Source organism: Chinchilla lanigera, unplaced genomic scaffold (assembly GCF_000276665.1).
Source record: "Chinchilla lanigera isolate Chin_1 unplaced genomic scaffold, ChiLan1.0 scaffold00038, whole genome shotgun sequence".
NCBI classification, from domain to species: Eukaryota; Metazoa; Chordata; class Mammalia; order Rodentia; family Chinchillidae; genus Chinchilla; species Chinchilla lanigera.
This window is the reverse complement of record NW_004955439.1, coordinates 9,455,276-9,475,195: the sequence shown is the minus strand read 5'-3', so window position 1 is coordinate 9,475,195 and position 19,920 is coordinate 9,455,276. Positions and strand designations below refer to the sequence as shown.

The following is a 19,920-nucleotide window of genomic DNA, read 5'->3' as shown; positions in this document are numbered from 1 at the left end:
GTGTGTGTGTGTGTGTGTGTGTGTGTGTGTGTGTGTGTTTGTGCATGTCAAGCAGGTATTTCTTTATTAAAAATAGTATCCACCCTGAGCTTGGCTTCAGCATACACTGATGGAGTGATTTCATGCCTACCCAAATTTGCGTACGTAGTAAAAGGACACAGTGTCCTCAGGAAAACCTCTGTGGCTTACACCAATGTGCTTAAGGGCCAGAAGAACCAAATGACACATGCAGCAGACATAAACTGAATCCCAGATTCCAGTGGGCAGCTCTGCATTCCTGAGTAGAGGGACTGGTTCTGGCCAGGATAAGGGAAGGAAAAGAGAGTACCCCGGCCTAAACAGACAAACGGCCATGAAGGACCTCTAGAAAAATCGGTTAAAGAGGAAGCTGGGATCCTAAAGAAAGTCCTTGCGTTTTCCCTTGACTGCAGATTACATAAGAGGAAAACCGGTTCATACTAACAAAAAATCTATAAAATTATAGCTAAACACATATTTTCTTAATTTATAGAAGTATAAAATTCTATACTATAGAATTATAAAATTTTAACATACAGAATTAAAAAACGTGTATTCTGGGCTATTAAACACCAGTGGTTATAGATTTATTGGCCATTTTAAAGAGTAAATTACACAAGTAGAAATTCAAACAAAGATGATAGCTATCAGGGTTTGAGAGTACTTCCACAACTACATCTCCTTTCTCTTTTTTTTTTACCTTATGTTTGTCTAGTAATTGTTGAATCTCCTCTTTGGAAGACACAATGATTTTCTGATCTCCTGCCATCTTCTCGCGTCCCGTTTCCAGCAGGTCCGCCAGATCTTGCAGAGCTCTTTCATACTGACTCTTAAGTACAAGGTTTTGATTCAGCCCACTCCTTCGTGAGCCAATGGTCATCATCAGTTCATCATACATGTCCTAAGAAACAGAGACGTTACATTGACTCTCAGTTCAAAATCTCCCACCTCTCCAAGAGCACACTACCTGCCAGGTCCACCCCAACCACGACAGCTCCTGGTAGTATGCCCTACAGGGATTCTCTCCAGGCAGATCCTCTGCTTGTCTTTCTTGGAACACTCACTCTACAAACTTCTTTCAAGAAAGATAAGCTCTGGGCCTCTGTTCCCATGCCTACAACCTGTCATGTACAGGACTGTGGCTTCACAGTGGTTCAGGTTCTCTCATTAATCTTGTTCAGTGTTCTTATGTGTTTTTTTTTTGTTGTTGTTTTAAATTTCATTTTGTTTTTGAGAAATAATAAAGCCCAGAAGAGACACTGAAGAGAAAGAACGACAGTGGTACCTTGATTTCTGAACTTAATTTGTTTCATGCTTTTAGAAAACATGGCTGCATTCGTGTTTATATAAGAATGCTGGTAGCTGTTCATCGCTTCATGTAGAGTTTACAAATGAAACCAAAATTTTGTCAAATGCATTTGTTTGCGAACCAAACTGTTTGCAAACAAAAGCATTCCTGAACTGAGGTACAGTTCTATATAAGAATTTAAGGATGGAGTCATTGGAGCAAAAGGTAAAATATTAAATAAATAATGTGGAAACAACTCAATTATTTGGGGAAAAAGTAAAATGAGTCTTGTCTCATGTCAAATCCAAAATACAATTTAGGTTGATTTGAATATAAAAATGTAAATAAAAAAGAAAAAACTTAAGAATCTAAAGGAAAACCATTCTTATAAAAATAAGCTTAACCTTTTAGGATTCCAAATGATATGAAGTATATCCTAGAAATAGCATATAAAGTACATTTGCCAACGTAGAGTTAAGAAGATACTTTCAAAATGCCCATGGTCTATGGTAAGATGTGAGGTTAAAATTGTGAAAAAAAAAAAATGTCCATGTTACTAAGGAAGATGTCACAGAAAATGCATCTCTCATTTGCTAATGTTCTCAGCATTTATTTAATGTTAGAGTAGTTGAATATAGTATGCTTAATATTTGTGTCTGCTAAATTATATCAGATTTTGGACTATTCCTCAAATAAAGAGCTAGTGAAACAGAGGAGTCTGATGTGAGCAAAAATACTTAAGACTTGAAAAGGCTATGGTTTGCCAAACGTGGTGGAGTAAATAACTACTTAATCTGGAAAGACATTTTAGGAGATGATGACACACCAACAAAATTTATTGGAGGCATACGGGCCTGATTAACTTATCATACTGAGGTTGGACAGGCCAAAGTGGTCCAATCTGGAAAAGTTCAACTTTAATGCCTATTTACAGCTATGACGTTTGACTCTTACACCTGATGCCGATATGCTTTAAAAATGATGTAAAAAAGTGTAAAGTGGGGATTATGGACTTGTCCCATTGTGAAATGCTGCATGAAGAGACTTAAAATGGAAACGCCCTCTTGTTTCTAAGAGCTGTTTCATTAGGAACTTGTGACCCTGCACTGGTCACAGTGGTTTACCATCAGAATAATAATAAATTTCAGAAAAAAATGTGCATCTTAGAAGCATGAGAATATATTTTAGTTTATTGCACCATATATGGTAATAGGTTGAGAACATTTACCAAGAGTTACTTGGAAGAAAAGCTAAGAATATGACATTGACTTTTACAAAGAAAGCCAAGGAAATACAGAAAATAATTTTTTCTTGACTTTGAGTTAGGATGCCCCCGCGAAGCAGAATGGTACTGGCTAGAATCTGTACCTGGAGCTTGGAGAGTTCTTGCAGGGAAGGCTGCTCAACCTGCAACTTGTCACCGCGTCTTTTTAATTCTGTGATTCCTGCGTCCAGCTCCTTTAGTCCCTCTTCTGCCTGCTGTATCGCCTAGGTAAGATTTGCAACATTTCATTAAAACTCCTAGGAATCGTCTGCCCCGGCCAGAGAATGTGGCTGCTGTGGGTCTTTTTTGTCTGTTCCTCCTCTCTTTCTCAAAAAAAAAATACAAAAAAGTCACTTGAACAAAGCATAAAACCATAGTTAGATATTATACCGAGAGAAGAAGGCCCTCCTTTATTATAGTATGGATCTTAGAGCTAAGGCTGCAGGAGAGAGGTAGGGTGGGAGGAGAAGGATGGCTTCCTTAAACAAATGAGAGTTAGTAATAGGCATGAATAGATAAGAAGGAAAATGCAGGACATAGTTAGAGAAGCTTATTCGCCTGAGATTCCCTAGGGGACTGTGCCTGCTTTCTTGAAATGCAGATGGGAGTGTCTTTTAGTGGGGCAACAGAGACGCAGGACAGCATAATCAGAGAATTCTTGCTAGTGGTCAGGAAAGGGAAAATCAGTCAATCAACCTACGAACACTCAAGTGGCTGTCTTGCTGAGCCCTGTTTTCCCCACGTGAGGTCTATAGAAGCAGAATTAGATCTTATCCTGGACTTCAAGGTGCTCACGGCCTGGTCAGAAAGCTAAAGGAAAGCAAAGCAAGGCTCAACACAATTAAGTGCTATATTTCAGAAGGATGCAATTCATGGCCATGGAAGGTCTGGATAGGGGAGGAACCAGGCCAGCAAATCCTAGGCTAAGTTGGCTTTTGGATGAAGTGCAATCTCTGTTGTCCTTGAAAGATGAAAAGAACATCCAAGTTTTTTTCTTTCCCGAAGCCTCTCTGTAACTACAACAAATATTTTGCTTGCATGTTTGGGAGTGTTATTCCTTACATAAATCTTACAAGGACAAGCAACATGGGAGAAGATAATACCAACAAAATTCTGGAAGCTGAATTCAGAATCCATGGAAACGAACTTATGAATCTGAGAGACCTGAATCCTAATTCTTTGGAGGATGTGTACCGCCAAATTTAGAGCCACAGGTGCCTTGGGAACCCCCGGGTAAAGGGTCTAGGTGCTAGGGAGGGAAAGCTGGGGAAAAGCTGCTGCTGTACCCAGCTCCTGTTCCTTTCTGCACACGGCCCCTTTCCTTCCCACTGAAAGCCTGAAAGTTTATTTTCCAGAGAAGGTAAAACAGAGAGGTGGGCTGAAGTCAAATGCTTGACTGGAAACGGGAATGAAGTGATTGAATGCTTCATGAGGACCCTAAGTCTTTTCCATTTCAAAAACATTTGTGGCCTGCCTGTATTGTCTAGACTGAAGATAGAAAGTCACTTAAGACCCATAGAAATGCCTAAGTAAAGGGCACAAAGATTTTTGCACAAATGGCTCCCACATCCCACCCTTCAGCATCTCAAAATTGCCACGCTGCAGCTTTATATAAAGTTCCCGTTCAGCTGCCTTGTTCTCTAATCTCAAGGTAAATAGCTAACATAATGTCTATGTACCTAAGAAGATCTTCCAGTATGAAAGACAGAGACTAATATAAGGCAATAAATAAAAGCAATTTGGAGGGAAACAGATTGTGCAGGAAAAAGCATATTTCAACCAAAAAACCATTAACACACTCAGATGACAGATGATAATGCAGCCATTGAAAAAAGAACAGTATACTACTAAAACCAGATCCTTTGGAGAACCAAAGTGAGCTTGGAAAATTAATCACAGGCAAGCAGAAAGGCAAAACTCAGTGGAAGAGTTTGGAGTTGCAATTAAAGAAGTCTCCCAGAAAATAAAGCAAAAAGATATAGAACGATCTCTTTATTAAAAGATTAGCAGATTACTCAGCATTTGATTGAAAGGTATTTCAGAAAGGTTACAGAAAAAATAGAGAAATGAAAAATATTAGTAAATTATTAGAAAATTTTCCAGAATGGAAAGACGAGAGCTGACAAATCCAAAAAGCCCATTGAGTTCCCAGCCCAGCGGGTAAAAATAGACCCTTCCCAAGGCATGTGATTGCGAAATTTCAGGACACCAGGGACTTATGGGAGTTAGAATGGTTTTTAAATTCCTCAAGTAGACTTTAGAAACCAAAACACAATGGAACAAAAACCTCTAAACTCTGAGATAAATTGATTTTAAACCAAGAATTCTACAAAGAGCCAAAGCAATCCATAAAGTGTGAACACAGGATATGACTATTTTCAGATATGCAAGATCTTAAAAAATACATGTATAGTGCAAAGCAAGAAAGCAAGTCAGTCAGGAAAGAGACTCGGTACTCAAGAGAAGCAGAAGTAAAGGAAATTCTTGGGATGCTGGTGAGGGAAATTCCAAGAAGACATGTGTGCACTGGGCTGATAGAACAGGTCTGTTCTAGGCAGGAACAGCATTACTCAAAGGAGTCACATCCGAGGACCGTCATCTTCATGTCTTCTGCTACTGCTGTCTTCTCAACCCAGGGAAAGTAAAGATGGAATTAGCACATTGAGTATTGCTTTCCAGTTATTCAGAGAAATAAGATACCTGTTTTTCCGTGGCATTAATTTAGTTGTATTGGTTAAAAATTAATAAAAAAGGTTCACTGTGATTTGGGGACTATACCATATATCGATATCTATATCTATCTCCTATATTTCACTTTAGAAATCCAAGACAAGATATCACAATAGCTGTTGAAATATCTTTTGGAACAATATGTATTATAAAGAAATATAAAAAAGTTTCATGTGGAAGACAGAACATAAAAGAAATGTTTTTTAATTGGGATAAATGAGAAATCTCCTGAAAAAGTGGATAAAATTATGGTCAAGAAGAATGCACATTCACATGTGACATTCCTGTAACTTTGCAGACTACTTAGGTGACTTTGTGTCTGGCTCCAATATAGATATAGATGATATAGATAGATATAGATATAGATGTATAGATATAGCTAGACATAGACATACACAAAGACATGGATATAGATAAAGACACTTGGAGAGATCTCTCTTTCAGATGATTATCTATAGTTTGCCCATAGATCCCTTTATATCCACAGAAATTAAAAATTCTACTGAAACACATATTTTTCATAATTTTATAACTGATATCCTGGGTACCATTCTCCCCATTTCTTTTTTCTTCCCTATTTTCACTGCCACTGCATTTACATTCTCAGGCTCGCCCAGCACGCAACCATTGCCAGCCTGTGCTGGATCTCCCATTCCCTGACACTGGAGCTGCTGTGTCAACCTTCTGGAAGCAAGATCTGGAGCTGACACTCTTTCTCACCCTCAAACCTCCCCGCAGAGTTTCCTCTACTAGGAATTTCCAAGGTGATACAAGTGTGCAGGATGATCTACATAATTCACACTCAGTTTGCATTTGTGTAGATGCTTTAAGAGATAACAACCTGCCTGCTTATAATTCATCAATAAGTAAATCACATATATTTGTGATATATTTACTTTTAGCTAATGGAGTTTGTAATTAATAAGGTTCAGAGGTCCCTGGTTTATATAACGAAGTCCAAGCTCTCTGACATTCATCAGGCTCCACAAGCTGCATCAAACATACCCTAATTATATTTGCTCTTACTCACTTTCATCCATGCTCAATTCAGCTAAATAGGATGACCTCTATCTTCTGTAAGTGCTCACACTTTTCTAAATGCATGCCTTTGTTCTTGCTTCCCTCTTTGATACATTGCTTGGGTCTCTGTATGTCCAGATTCCCTCTCTAGTCTTTCCTGATGCTAACCCTGTTGGAGGTAATCTGCCTGCTCCTGAGTGTTCACAGTGCTTCCCCTGTACTTTCCTAAGGACAATTCGGCATTCTGTGCTGTCACTGAGCATCATGCCTGTATCACTGCTGGGTAGTATCTGTTACTGACACTTCCTAGCACACATTTCCTAATTCCATGAAGAAACAGGTGACAGAGTCAATGTCAACCTGCATATTATTCCAACACAGTATTCAAAATCAAAATATATAACAAGCAAAGATGCTACAGTAAAGCCATTAGTCTTTCATCTGCTATTTGCAATTTCATAATAAATGGGAAAGCTATGCATTTATTTTTCTAGGAAAAAGCAGCTGCACATACCTCTATCTGTTCTGCTACAGGCTGTTCAAACACGTTTGCCAGTTTCTGCAGAATGATGTATTTGTTGTCAGCCAGTGACGTAAACAGCACCTTCAGGTCATTCTAAGAAGGAAAGCAATAGGAAGCCTTAATATTTGATGGGAAATTCAAAATAGTTGTAAATATAACACAGGTTCTTAGAAATGATACAAATCATCTCTGAGTACCTGTGGGAGCTAGTTCCAACACTCCAAATAATACAAAGTCTAAGGCTGCTCAAGTGCCTTATATAAAATGGCATAGTATTTGTGTATATCCTAGGCGCACCCTTTCATATACATGAAATCATCTCTAGATACTTATAATTCCTAGTACAATGTAAACCTTGTGCTTATAGTTGTTCTGTTGAATAGTTCAGGGAATAATGATATGAAAAGTATAACGATCAGTACACATGCATTTTTTCGCAAATGTTTTCAATCTATGATTGATTAAAATGTGGTTGTAGAACCCAAAGTTCTAGAGGGCTGACTGTAAAGCTGTAGGAGTTTAATTTTCAGGGGAAACAATACTTCTCTAGAGGAAGGTAAAAAGAGCTACCAACAATTTACCTAGGTGCTACAATCAAATTTTGAAGAACTTATTACACAAAGTATTTTTCACATAATACAAAGGGAGTTCAAACATCAAGCAATACTGGTTACCCTAATCTTATTATGTTTAAAATAAAGGGGCATATTCCAACATTTCAGCACAAGTATCATACTAACAAGTATCTAAGAAAACAATCTATGGGTATTGTCCTGATTTGGGGAATACTACGTTTCTTAAAAACATCACAATTCCCCTTTTCTCTTTCCTCTCCTCTTTGCCTCACTTTCTTCTCCTCTCTTCAAAGAATTTGCACAAACTCATAAAAGCCATCAAGAAGATTAGAAAACAATTATGAACTACTAAGACTAAAAACATATGAAGAGAAAACACAGAAAATGTTACCTAAGTCTTGTTTATATATATTATTCACCTAAATAATGAGCTAGCTATCAGAAGTGTACAAAATTGTACAAAAAGGAGCTAATTACCAGAATTGTACAAAACGAGTCAGCTATCAGAATTTTGGTACTAAATTCTAAAGGGAGTAATGAACAAAAAAATATTAAATTATAACACCTAAATTTTCCCCAGAAGTACCAGCAACTAAGTTCTATTTCTTATTTAGCCAGACAAATGTGAGAAAGGCTGGCTCTTCACAGACTGAAGCTAAACTCATGTATTCTCTTTACCAGGAGCTGATCATGTACAAGTGCACATCACTGAGATTCAGAAATTCTTTGCATCTTTTAAGGAACAGGATGACCTCACAAGGAAGAACAAACATCTTTAAGGATGTGTGGAAGCATGATAATGCAATGTAAGGCTAAAAAGCAAAATAATGAATGCACAGAGGGTCTGGGATGTGTCTCAGTGCGTTGTTGCCTAGCACATACAAAGCTCTAAATACTAGCCCTGCTACTGAAAGAGGGAGACAAAAGACCCCATCTCAAAAAGACAAGAAAAAAAAAAAGAAAAGAAAAGAAAAGAGAAGGGAAGGGAAGGGAAAGGAAGGGAAGAAAAGGAAGAAAAAGGAAAGGAAAGGAAGGGTAAGGAAAAGAAAGAAAAGGAATGGAAAGGAAAAGAAAGGAAAGGAAAGAAAAGGAAAGGAAAGGAAAGGAAAGGAAAGGAAAGGAAAGGAAAGGAAAGGAAAGGAAAGGAAAGGCAAGGCAAGGCAAGGCAAGGCAAGGCAAGGCTGTGTGCAAAGCAAAAATTACTTCTTACTTGAAGCTGTGTGTAAAGCAAAAATACATTATTTGAAGCTTATAATTCCAGCACTCTGAGAGGCTGAGGTTGAAGCATCATAGGTTCAAACCTAGGCTGGGCAAATTAGACCTTGTATCAAAAAAACCTTTTTTGTAAATGGATGGGGATATAGGTCAGTGCAAAGGCCTTAGGTTCAATCTCCAATAATAAAAAACAAAAACAAAAAATAAAAGAGTAGAAATGAAAATATAGTGCTGAACATAAGAACTGAAAGCGATAATTGGCACTAAAATTGAAACCAATTTGCAAGCCTAGTGGGTGAGCAGGAGATTGTTACAACAGCACTGAAAACTAATGTCCATGTTAGTCAAGAATGTCCACGGTTAGGTCATAGGAGCTGTTAGCATTGTCACATGTTTATCTGTAAGCACAGTATAAGATGTTTCAGGCTGGGGATATAGCTCAGTGGCACAAGCACCTTCCTGGCAAGCCTAAGGTCCTGGGTTCGATTCCTGGTACCAAAAGAAAAAAAGATGTTTCGTATTCATTTGAATAGATTCAAAAGCAAAAAGTCTCCATTATCTACATAGACATAACATTAGTTCTGTTAATCTAAAGCATAGATAAGTATAAATGGCATAACATATGTGTATATTTCCTGTGTCTGATCTTTATATTTTTAATAATGTCTTTGCTCTTAACTATATTCTACTCAAGATAATAAAAAAGAGTTCATATTTCTGGAAGCCACACTAATAATTGGGAAAGACTAATAAAGAAGATAATAATGATTGATTTGAAATTACTATATAAAAATCATGAAGAAGTGCTAGCAATAGTATGCAGGGCTGAGATTATTTCCAAAGAAAAATATAAAGGATTTAAACAATTATTTAGAAACTTGTAATATAGAAAATTAGTCAAGGTAACTATATATGTTCACATAAAGACACAATAGACATCACAATTCAGTTTTCTTATAGGCAGTAGAATTATGATAAGGCATAAAGTGGGAGGATTCTACCCATTTGAGGAATAGATCCCAAGAAATTGTTCCATGATTTAAAACTAGTTACACTGCCTCACTTTTATTAAAGAATTTTTTCATTCATTTTGCATTTTTAAAAATAACTTAACATCCTTAATTACATGTCCACACATTTATTTGGGATTAAGTCTGTGGGTAAAGAGACTAAACATACAGAACAGTTGACAACTGACTTGATTAGGATTCCACATATATAACATACATAACATGCATGCATCCCTCCAGATAGTCTTTTGGACACAGAATAACGTTAATGGTCTGGCAAAAGCTAGTACACTAGGATTAGACAGAAAGCGAAGACATACTACTAAATAACTACCACGCACTGACAGCAAACCAAGTGCTTGGTACAAAGTAAAATGAAAGACTTTATGGCTTGATCTTTCATTATATTACTGGAACTCTTTCAGTGGAATTGGAACACAAACATCTGAATTGTCAGTATTTGTTTACGAGCTGGCCACCAAACAAGTAGAAACTGGTTGGCAAAAGAAAAATAGAAATGATTTAGGAAGAATTTCATGATTAAATATTCCTCTTATAGTCTCCCACAACAAAAGAATTTTCAAAGTAGTATTCTTAGTTCATATTTTAGCTGACTAGCTATAACTACAATAAAAATAAAAAGTGCCAAAGACCCTAACATAGTAAGTGAAATTCAAAAAAGAAAAATACATCTTTCAGGGACAAGCACATTTATACCATTAACCTACCACTTGCACAGGTATTAGACTAGAACTCTCATAATTTGGTGTTTTATATCACAAAAGGTGAATTTTAAGTTAAAGAAATAAATTTTCATAATTTATAAAAAAGCCTTGATGATTTTAGACATTTTGAGTATACATGTATGTAAAAAGATCTTGCACTCAAAACAAAATATTTAAAATTATGAACATCTACTTTTCTGACTCCAAGGAAAATTTTCTTTCCTCACTGTGTATTACATAAGCTGACAGATGCACATGGGGATGTGCCATGTAGACCATTCCTCTGTGCCACGGACTGGCATACTCAAATGTCTGCTATGACTTTTGGTGTGTACTTTAATATTACCCCCTCTCCCAATCAATAGTACCAATTCAGAGTCTCTGGACATCTCAAAAGCCCCACTGTCTTTTGGGCATCAGTGCTTTCCTACTCTCTCTTCCTTCACAATTTATCTTGAATAGATCTAGTCTCCATCTGCTCTGCTATCACTTTGATACTACAAAGTACAGAACTCCTAGAATCAAATCCTGCTCTGGCTCTTAATGGATGAATATGTGTGAAGTAATTTAGTCCTGCTGTCGGTTTCAGACCCCTTCTCTGTTTTAATACTGCTCTTAATTATAGCAACAACAATAATAACAAAATTATCATCAGATAATTACTATAGGTGTGATTGTACATTTGAAGGTTAGTCAGCTTCAGAGAAAGCAAGGAGCTGAGATTATACAACAGTAAGTGACAAAGCCAGAATTTAAAGCTAATCTAGAGTGACAGCTTCAGAGATCATGTTCTTCATTTATCTTCTGCTGACTTTGCAAAGGTAGAACAATGCTTAAGTGGTAGGGATTTGGTGAAGATTAAAGACAATGATTCATCTAAAATTTTTTGTGAATAAAAAATAAAATAGAAATGTTCTCAGAATTTTACTATATAGTTTTAAGTATGTAGACTACCTAAAGTTAGTAGTAATTTTTCCTTCCAAATATTACATGTTAAATGGATCATTTATTTGATACTGCATAGGTTTTTTTTCAAATCAAAAATTTACATCCAAAAAAAAAAAAAAAACAAAAAACAAAAAACAGCCAGGTGTGGTGGCTCATGCCTGTAATCCCAGTACTTAGGAGGCTGAGGCAGGAGGATCACTGTATATCTGAGGGCAGCCTCGGCTATAAAGTGAGTTGAAGGCCACCCTGAAGTGCATAACGTAACCCTGTCTCAAAAAGACCAAAAAACCAAAAAAAAAAAAAAAAAAAAAAAAAAAAAAATTACATCAAACTCTTAGTGGGAATTATTCATGTATGTATATTTTGTAAATCTCCCATGTTTGTTAAAAATAGGATTTAATTAAACATAAGCATTTCCTAAAGGGCTTTTCATTAGGAATGAAAGAAAAATCAACATTAAAAGAATTTATAAGTAGCATTTGCATCTGTTTCTGTGTACAATCAGATGAAAAATTTCATAAGCACAGAAGTATCATGTGACAAGGGAATTCTAATATGGGGCTAAAATGTAGTAAGTATGAGGAGTTAGGATTAGAAGGTAATGTAAGACATTTTAACACAGGTACAAAAATTATAGCACAGCTAGCTTCAAAAACTGTTGGATAGTGAAGTCTGGGGTACTTTCTGTGTGCATTCTAGGACTTCTTGAATGTTCTGTGGTAATAAATTTAAACTCCACTACTAATAACTGGAAATTACATTTATAATAAACCACAGATTTGACTTTATTGGTTGAATTTAAAGTTTTATTCAACCCTTAGTTTGACTGAGTGGTTTTTCTCTTCCTTCCATTTATAGAATCAGGAAACTTTTCATTTTCTAACCCTTTAGTTCAAACTGCTTGATTTTCTGCAGTGCCCTTCCCTGCATTATACATTTGGGGTGGACAAGGTTTATAACACACCTCAATTAGTTGCCCTATTGATTATTATTGACTGCACCTCAACAATGGTCAAAAATCCTTTAAAATTGTCTTATTTACCTGGAAACTGAGTATTTCCTGAAGTCTTTCTTTCATCTGATGACACCGTTGATCTACTACTGAGTCCAGCAAGGATAATCTGCCCAAAAGACACCCCAAAGTATCTTCAATAACATCTCGGTTATCACCATTCTCTGGGAAAGTTTGGGAAAACAAGTTCTTGTTCTTATCCATTTCTTCAGACATTTCCTTAATGTCTTTGGCAAGCGCCTAGGATGGATGAAAGAGAAACTTCATTTCCATATTTAGAACCAAGAATTAATATGCAAATCACATCCATCATTTCCTCATAGAAAGTCCATTACATCTCACTGCTTAGCAACAACCACAATTAAGATGGTTGAACCTCTTTCACATGCACCTACACATTTTAAGGAAATTGGTTTGGAAGAGATTTTTCTCAGGAAGTTTAAATCAATAGCTATTAATAATATACAATGATAAAAAATGAGTTGTGTAAAGTGCTGCTTAGAAATTGAGTACTTGTTTTAAAATCTGTGTTTCAGACATGGAAAAATTGTGATGTACAACAGTTATGTACAGAGTTCTTCATTTTTTCCTCCTCTTACATATACAAGAAATTAAAGTGCAAAACATAAATAACTTTGAAAACTTTTTATATTTAAGTAATTTCATTTTATCCTGTACCACCTAGATGGCACCTAGAAATATACCTTTATATCTTATTAGATCTGTTTTATGCTTGATATTCTTTATATATAAAATTATGTATCCAATATCAAAACTTTGAGTGCTTTGAAATTTCACTCAGAGACAGAAACTGCCAAACTTACCTCTTGGTTGAAGAGACACGTTTCTGTTTCTTCTGGTAAAAGTGCTGTGGCAACAAATAACCGCTCTTCAACATCGTCCAACCAAGTGGAGGTAGCCGAGACTCCATCGTACAGCTTCTGTTCCAAGTGTACATTCTGAGTCTTTGCTCCTGCACCCTGGAAAACAAACATACACACAAAGGGATAAAGAATAAATTATGGTGTTTTGAGGAATGAAAAAATACTAGGCTGGGACAGCAGGGACAGGGGCCTTTTATTCAAGGGTCATTGCTAACGTCAAGTTTCAACTTTCACAAAAGGTCATGAAAACCAGTACAAACAAGACAAGACAAATCCAAACCAAGACAGTCCCAAGCACAGCACAGCCCTACAACCTACCTGGGATGAAACCTCCTCAAAGGCCTGGTTCAGTCCATCCAGCAATGACGTCACTGCGGATTTATCCTGTGTCTGTCCTTCGCCTTTGTACAGTGGCACACCAGACAGGAGCCGGTTTGGTCTACTGTACAGCTGCAGACAAACGGGGCAGTTTATTGAAGAGTGTTTGTACTGTATACCTCTTTCCTCATTTGGAAGTGCACACCATGATGGACACTGCAAAAAATGTCCTTAGGAAAACCTCATCTGGAGAAACATGACTTCTACAACACATGGTATCTCTGAACGTGGTGGCCAGATTCAGAAACAGCAATGTTTCTGCGGATTAATTTTAAAAAAAGTTGTGGGAGAAAATGCTTGAAATCTTATCCTAGCCTTCCTTCTAACTTATCTTCTCAGTCTTTGCACTACCTAGGGAGAGGAAGGGAGGGAGAGGAGGAGAGGGGGAGGGGAGAGAAGGGGAGAGGAAGAGGAGGGGGAGCATAAAGAAGGATATTTAATGTTTTCCATTTATAATCAGAAACGCCCATGAGTCATGGGCATGGTCTGAACTCAAATAACTCCCCAAGACAAGGGCAGTTAATGGGTGAAGTCTGTGATAGGAGATAAACGATGCAGATGCTATAAATTGGATGGAAAACAGGTGCAGTCCTGGGGTTGGGTACCTGTCTAAATAGAGAATAATAAATAAATGTGGAATAAGTAAGCACAAATGTCAGAAAAGTCCTGGGTTTATCTGCCTTAGGACAGACAGAAAAGACTGTGATTCTCTGACTCAGGCTTATACCTAAGTCTTCTAATCAAAGGAATGGGGAAGTACACAAAGGCGACCTGGCGATGAAGTCCAGGATATCTGCCACAGAAATCAAGAATTCCAGGCCATGCATGTGAGGGACGTTTGATATGGAGGGTAAGGAAGGAGTAATACAAAGGCAGGTAGGTCGTCCGTGCCAAAGAGAGAGGGCATCATTTGTTAGGATGAACCACGACTCTGAGGCAACTGCTTCCAAGAATAGAGTGCTTTAAATTCCCCAGGAAGGAGCTCAAACCATTCCCGAAGACTCACTGGCCTGAGGGGTGGGGTAGGGCCTGGCACTGGTGTGCTTTGGGATAGAAATACATGGCTCTGGAGAGTCAAGAGGGCCCTTTGGCCATCTCCCCTCTCAACTGGTCTTGTCCAGTTGTGTCCCTTTACCGTGCCTGTCTGACAGCTCCTGCCCCTCCCCCAGATGTCACACAGGTGTTGACCCCCTTCATTTCAGTTTCAGTCTCCCTCGAATGCTAAGGAAGAGCTCGCTAGAGAAGTGAGAGGAGCAGCTTGCTCAGATCAACACTAGAGGCCTTAGAATTACCTGATGGAAAAACCACTGCCCTGGAATGAGCCTAGGTAGACACAGCTGGACTCAGGTAGGGGCATCGGCTTTTAGTTCAGAATCCCCTGAGCCACTGCCATGGTCGGCCTCCAAGGCCTGCTTGGGACCCTGGCTCTCTCACCAGCCCCCTGAACTTTCAGATTCTGCTGATTTCCCTTGGTCCCCTCGCTGCTGTTGAGAGTGGACTAACGGAAATTATGTACCTGAAACTTCTGTTGTCACATTCAGCTCCCCTGGACTTGGCATGGCTGCTGGAACTGAACTCAACACCCCACAGTCATCCATCCCAAGAGCCAGCCTTACTAGTGGGCCAGCAGCCAGATTAGCTGACCACTGGTTTCCCTTCTTTTCAGAGGGCCCAATGTGTTTCTCATTAAGATCTCCTGAAAGTATTAAATACCGGAAGTAGCAATGGAAAGTAAGATGACCTGACAATTTAGCTCCAAATCTGTGGAATTCCCTTTACTGTACATGTGTATATCCTTGATTTGTATCCATAATTTCCAATGTTGAAATAAGAATTAAAAATTTAATGGTTTATGCTTCTTATGAATCAGATACTGATCACCTTTGAGGAAAAATGTTAGCTAGAACTGAAAATTTTCACATAAGGATGTATGAGACATGGGCTTTCTCAGAAGGGTATAGGATGAATAATTTATGTCTTAATATGGCAGTGATCAAGAAACTACAGATTACTGCAGTTATACTGTCTTGGCATAAACTGTGTATCTCTCAGTTAATATATGACAACAAAAATGTTTGATACCACTTGCTCCTGTTCTTGTTCCAGAGCACTCTGCAGTAGTTTCTGCTTGGTACTAAATTCCTGATGGAGGGTTTCCCACTTCACTCTCATCTGGTCTTCAGCAGACGATCTCTCTCCTTCTAGTCCCAACTCTCGGGATAACACATCAGCTGTTTCTCTATTGAAAGAACCAATAGTCTAAGCTTACAATATGTACAAAAAAGACATCGAGATAGATAACTTACTATGCGTACTAGACCCACTTGTTCCAAAAGTGGAACAAGGTTTTAGTCATTAGGTTACACTTTAGAAATATTAATTAAAATAAAAAATTTGAGGCTATAAAACAAGTATATTCTTACTATATTATAAATGAACCATGAACAGAAGGAATATTCAAAAAATATATTGATGACAGCTCAGTATTAAATAAAAATAATTGAAAACTTAGAATCAGAAAGTAGACTGTGATTATAGGCTACTCTCCTTTGACAAGTAGTTCACAAATTAGTTCAAGACTCTGAAGATGTGACTTTGTCTACTCAGAGTTTTCAGCACGAGTCCGGGGACATGCAGGAAATAGATGCTCAGGGAGGACAGAACACAGGAGGAAGCGGCAGTGTGATCCCTGAGACACAGCTTGGCTTTCCCAGGGACAAATTAGACTTGTGGCACTGAGGGATTTGGTTTGCCTCTCTGAGCCTCAGTGTTTTACAAAGATAGTATCTATCTCACAAAACAGCGAGAATTAAAGAGAACATATACGTATGCTTTTAGCCTTACCTGGCTAATAACTGCCCCTTCATAAACGGGGCTAATAACAATGACAGTGTTAACCACAATGATCTAGGGAGCCCAGGTTTCAAGGAATCTTACTGTGTCAGGAATTTTGAGATCCTACTTAGAACCATGTCATCTGAATGGCATATTAGATATTAGTATTCTGACACAGTGCTTGTTATATCCCCCAAGGCCATGATTTGAAGGCTTACGCACTAGCCTGTGGAGCTACTAGGAAGTGCTGGAACCTTTAGAAGTGGCTCCCGGCAGGACTAAGTGAGATCACCAAGAGGTGCCCTTGAAAGGGATACCAGGACCCCGCCCCTCCTTTGCTTGTTACCATAGCACCAAAACCTAAGCAGCTTTGTTTCACTATGTGCCCCATGCCAGGATGTTCTGCCCTGCACAGGCCCAAAGCAATGGGGTCAGAGGTTTAGATGAACTGAAACCCCTGAAAGCATGAGCAAAGTAAACATTTCCTTCTTTGAGGCTATTTATCTCAGTTATTTTGTCATAGTGGTGGGAAGCTGACTCACATAGGGCCTTTAGCACAAGTGGGAGAAAAAAAAGGACAAGTTCATGGGCAGGTTAATGTTATACAGTACCCCAAAGCCAAATCTTCCCAAAATACACATGAATACAGTACTGTCTTCTGTGAGGCTTTTAAGTAAGCCTTAACATTTCAATAAGCCTAAGGTGCTGGGATTCCACTACAGGGTATAACTTACAGAATATCTCCCATCTGTTAGAGATAATGTAAGGTTATTTTCAACAATGTTTGTAAGAGGAGAAACAAAAGGAAGGAAAGAAGGAAGGAAGGAAGGGGGGATGGAAGGAAGGAAGGAAAGAAGGAAGAAAGGCAGGAAGGAGGAGAAAGAAATTGTTATGCTCACAAGATAAAATACTGTCAAGCAATTAAAATGAAGAACTATGTCTATAAGGATTGAGGAAAGGAAAAAAGAAAGAAAGAAGGAAGGGAAAAAAATATATATATACACAAGATAGCTAAGATAATTATACTACTAATTTCTATTGGTTTATGGAAAGGAACAGTTAATGTCTGTTTGATGAATTTTGCATGTCTGTATCTGGTAATCTGAGCAACTACTTTGAAGATAACAAAATGGAATATAACAACCATTATTAATTTCCTATCATTTGTTCTGAAATTCTGTATCATTTTTATTGGTCTTTTATTCTCTTTAAAATAATAATAACAACTTTGAGTGAAAAAAATGCCAAAACAGAATACTTCTAAATGAGTATTTGTTATATTAATCTCAGTATTTTTCTTTCCTTTTTAAGATCCTTTTAAATTAAAAAAAGTTTTAAAGTGCCTAAAAAGTGTAAAAAGTTTTAAAATTCTTTATTGTACTTTCCTTTGTGCTGGTGAATGGTACTGTATCACTTTAATTCACTATGTCTACATAAAATTGATTCTAAAAGAAAGGAAGTGTTAAGATGGATGCTTTAATGTAAAATAGTAGCAAATTAGTTTAAAATTAGAATTTTAAACAAATTCACATTAGTAGGTAAAGTTTTTCATTAGTCTTTCATTCCCAATTGGCAAAATTTCTTCTTTCCTTTCTTATTTATATTAATGAATTTCCAGTTGGTTTTTCTTAGTAATCTTGGAAGGCGTCCTCCATCAACCCAATCTATCTTACAGGTATTATTCTATACAAAGTAAATTTGTGTAAATTTATAAATATCAGAAACAAATACACTCTTTTTTATGGGGATTTTCTTATTTAAACTAATTAACATTTGATAATCTTAGGAACTCAGCTAAGTCAAAGGCTGAATATATATATATATATTTCCCCTCTAGCAATGCTATTCTATTTTTATAAAAGATATATATTTTTCTTTTGGCTTCTACATATACTTAATTCATGGTTGTTTGCTTGGTACCCAGAGGCTTGAAAAAAGTGGGTGAACTGGAATCAACTATATTGAAAGGTAAATATAAGAGATAGATATAATGTCTATACAAAGTTCTTGTATTCTTTGTACTTGTATAAACTTTATATCTTGTATAAACTTTATAACTTGTATAAAAATTAAAGACTTATGGCTAGGCATTGTGGGACACACCTATAATCCCAGCACTCAGGAGGCTGAGGCAGGAGGATGGCTTTGAGTTCAAGACTAGCCTGGCTACACAGTGAGTTCAAGGCCAGCCTGAACTGCATAGCAAAACCCTGTCTCAAAAAGACAAAAATAAAGCAAAACAATACAAAAAAAAATTTAAAAACTTATTTTAAGCCATTTTTAAAGCCAGTCTTATCCAGAAAGCTGGTATTGCATTGCAAATGTCCTTTTCAAATATTTTCTATTTCATGTTTACAAAGGCTATTCATAGCTGTCATCTGGGTTCTTTCCACAAGTGCAGGGTAAGGAAAGAAAAAAGAAATCATGGATGGCAAAGGCGCTGCAGAGGCTCCCAACAGTTCCTTTTCAAGGCTTGGCTGTAGGATAGGGAGGCCATGTGCGATGGGTTCTTCGTAAGAACAGAGTTGAGCAGAAAGGTACAGACAGCTCTCAGGGCAAAGCAAACATATTAGAGCACTGGAAACAGAAAATGCAAAGTGAAGGCAAAGCTCAACTCAGCCAACGTGGAAACAATAGTGTCTCACGTTGGGGTCACTATGGTTACATATTTACTCCTTATCAGCATTTCTAAGCGTGGTGGACTAAAGAGATGTCTTAAAACTCTGAGATGTTTTTAAAACCAGTTTTACAGTTTTAGGATTATTTAAATGCAATTAATGATTACACATGTCATAATCGTCATATTCTTTTAAAGTGATTATCTATGAACTTTGTCAATATTTTTACCATTTCTTGCTTTTTATTTGATGTCTTCCTGCTATTTATATGTCACTATACTGTCCTTGAAATGTAATCTATATATATTTTCATATGCATATGTACCACTTGTAATTCATTGAAGTTTATGTAGAATGTTTTATATAAAACCAGGGGACTGGGGCTGGGGATTTAGCTCAGCGGCAAAAGCGCTTGCCTGGCAAGCGCAAGGTCGTGAGTTCGGTTCCCGGTACCGGAGAAAAACCAAAAAACCAAAAAAATAAAATAAAATAAAATAAAATAAAATAAAACCAGGGGACTATTTAATATCCATAGTCTTAAAAGAAAACCATATTCTACAATCTCCCTTTCTATATGATCAGCACTAATGTCAGGTTAGCAACATTATGTCAGCGTTGATTAAAGTGTAAAAAACTCCTTTAAAATCCTCCATCTTTGCCCTCTCCTAAGTTAGTCTGATTATCTATGTTACATTTTCATTCTTGTCCATGCACACACTATATGTTTATTTCACATTTTTATGTAGTTATATATACACATTGTACAATAAATTACATGTAATTTTTATTAAGATTATATACACAGAAAGCCTTTCTTCAGATTTTTATACTACTGAGCATTTCTGCCTTTTCAATTGTTCAGTGTTATAAATAATAT

At 37.1% G+C, this 19,920-nt stretch overlaps 1 protein-coding gene across 3 annotated transcripts in view; it reads right to left on the bottom strand.

Moving 5' to 3' along the window:
* Syne1 (spectrin repeat containing, nuclear envelope 1) overlaps positions 1-19,920 on the bottom strand; it is a gene marked incomplete in the record, with an annotated part of 442,886 nt that overhangs the window by 98,917 nt on the left and 324,049 nt on the right. For all 3 annotated transcript variants that reach the window (XM_013517312.1, XM_013517313.1, XM_013517314.1), the window contains 7 exon segments: positions 719-919; positions 2,675-2,794; positions 6,835-6,936; positions 12,359-12,568; positions 13,153-13,308; positions 13,531-13,662; positions 15,673-15,829. In XM_013517312.1, coding sequence (XP_013372766.1) covers positions 719-919; positions 2,675-2,794; positions 6,835-6,936; positions 12,359-12,568; positions 13,153-13,308; positions 13,531-13,662; positions 15,673-15,829 — 1,078 coding nt within the window.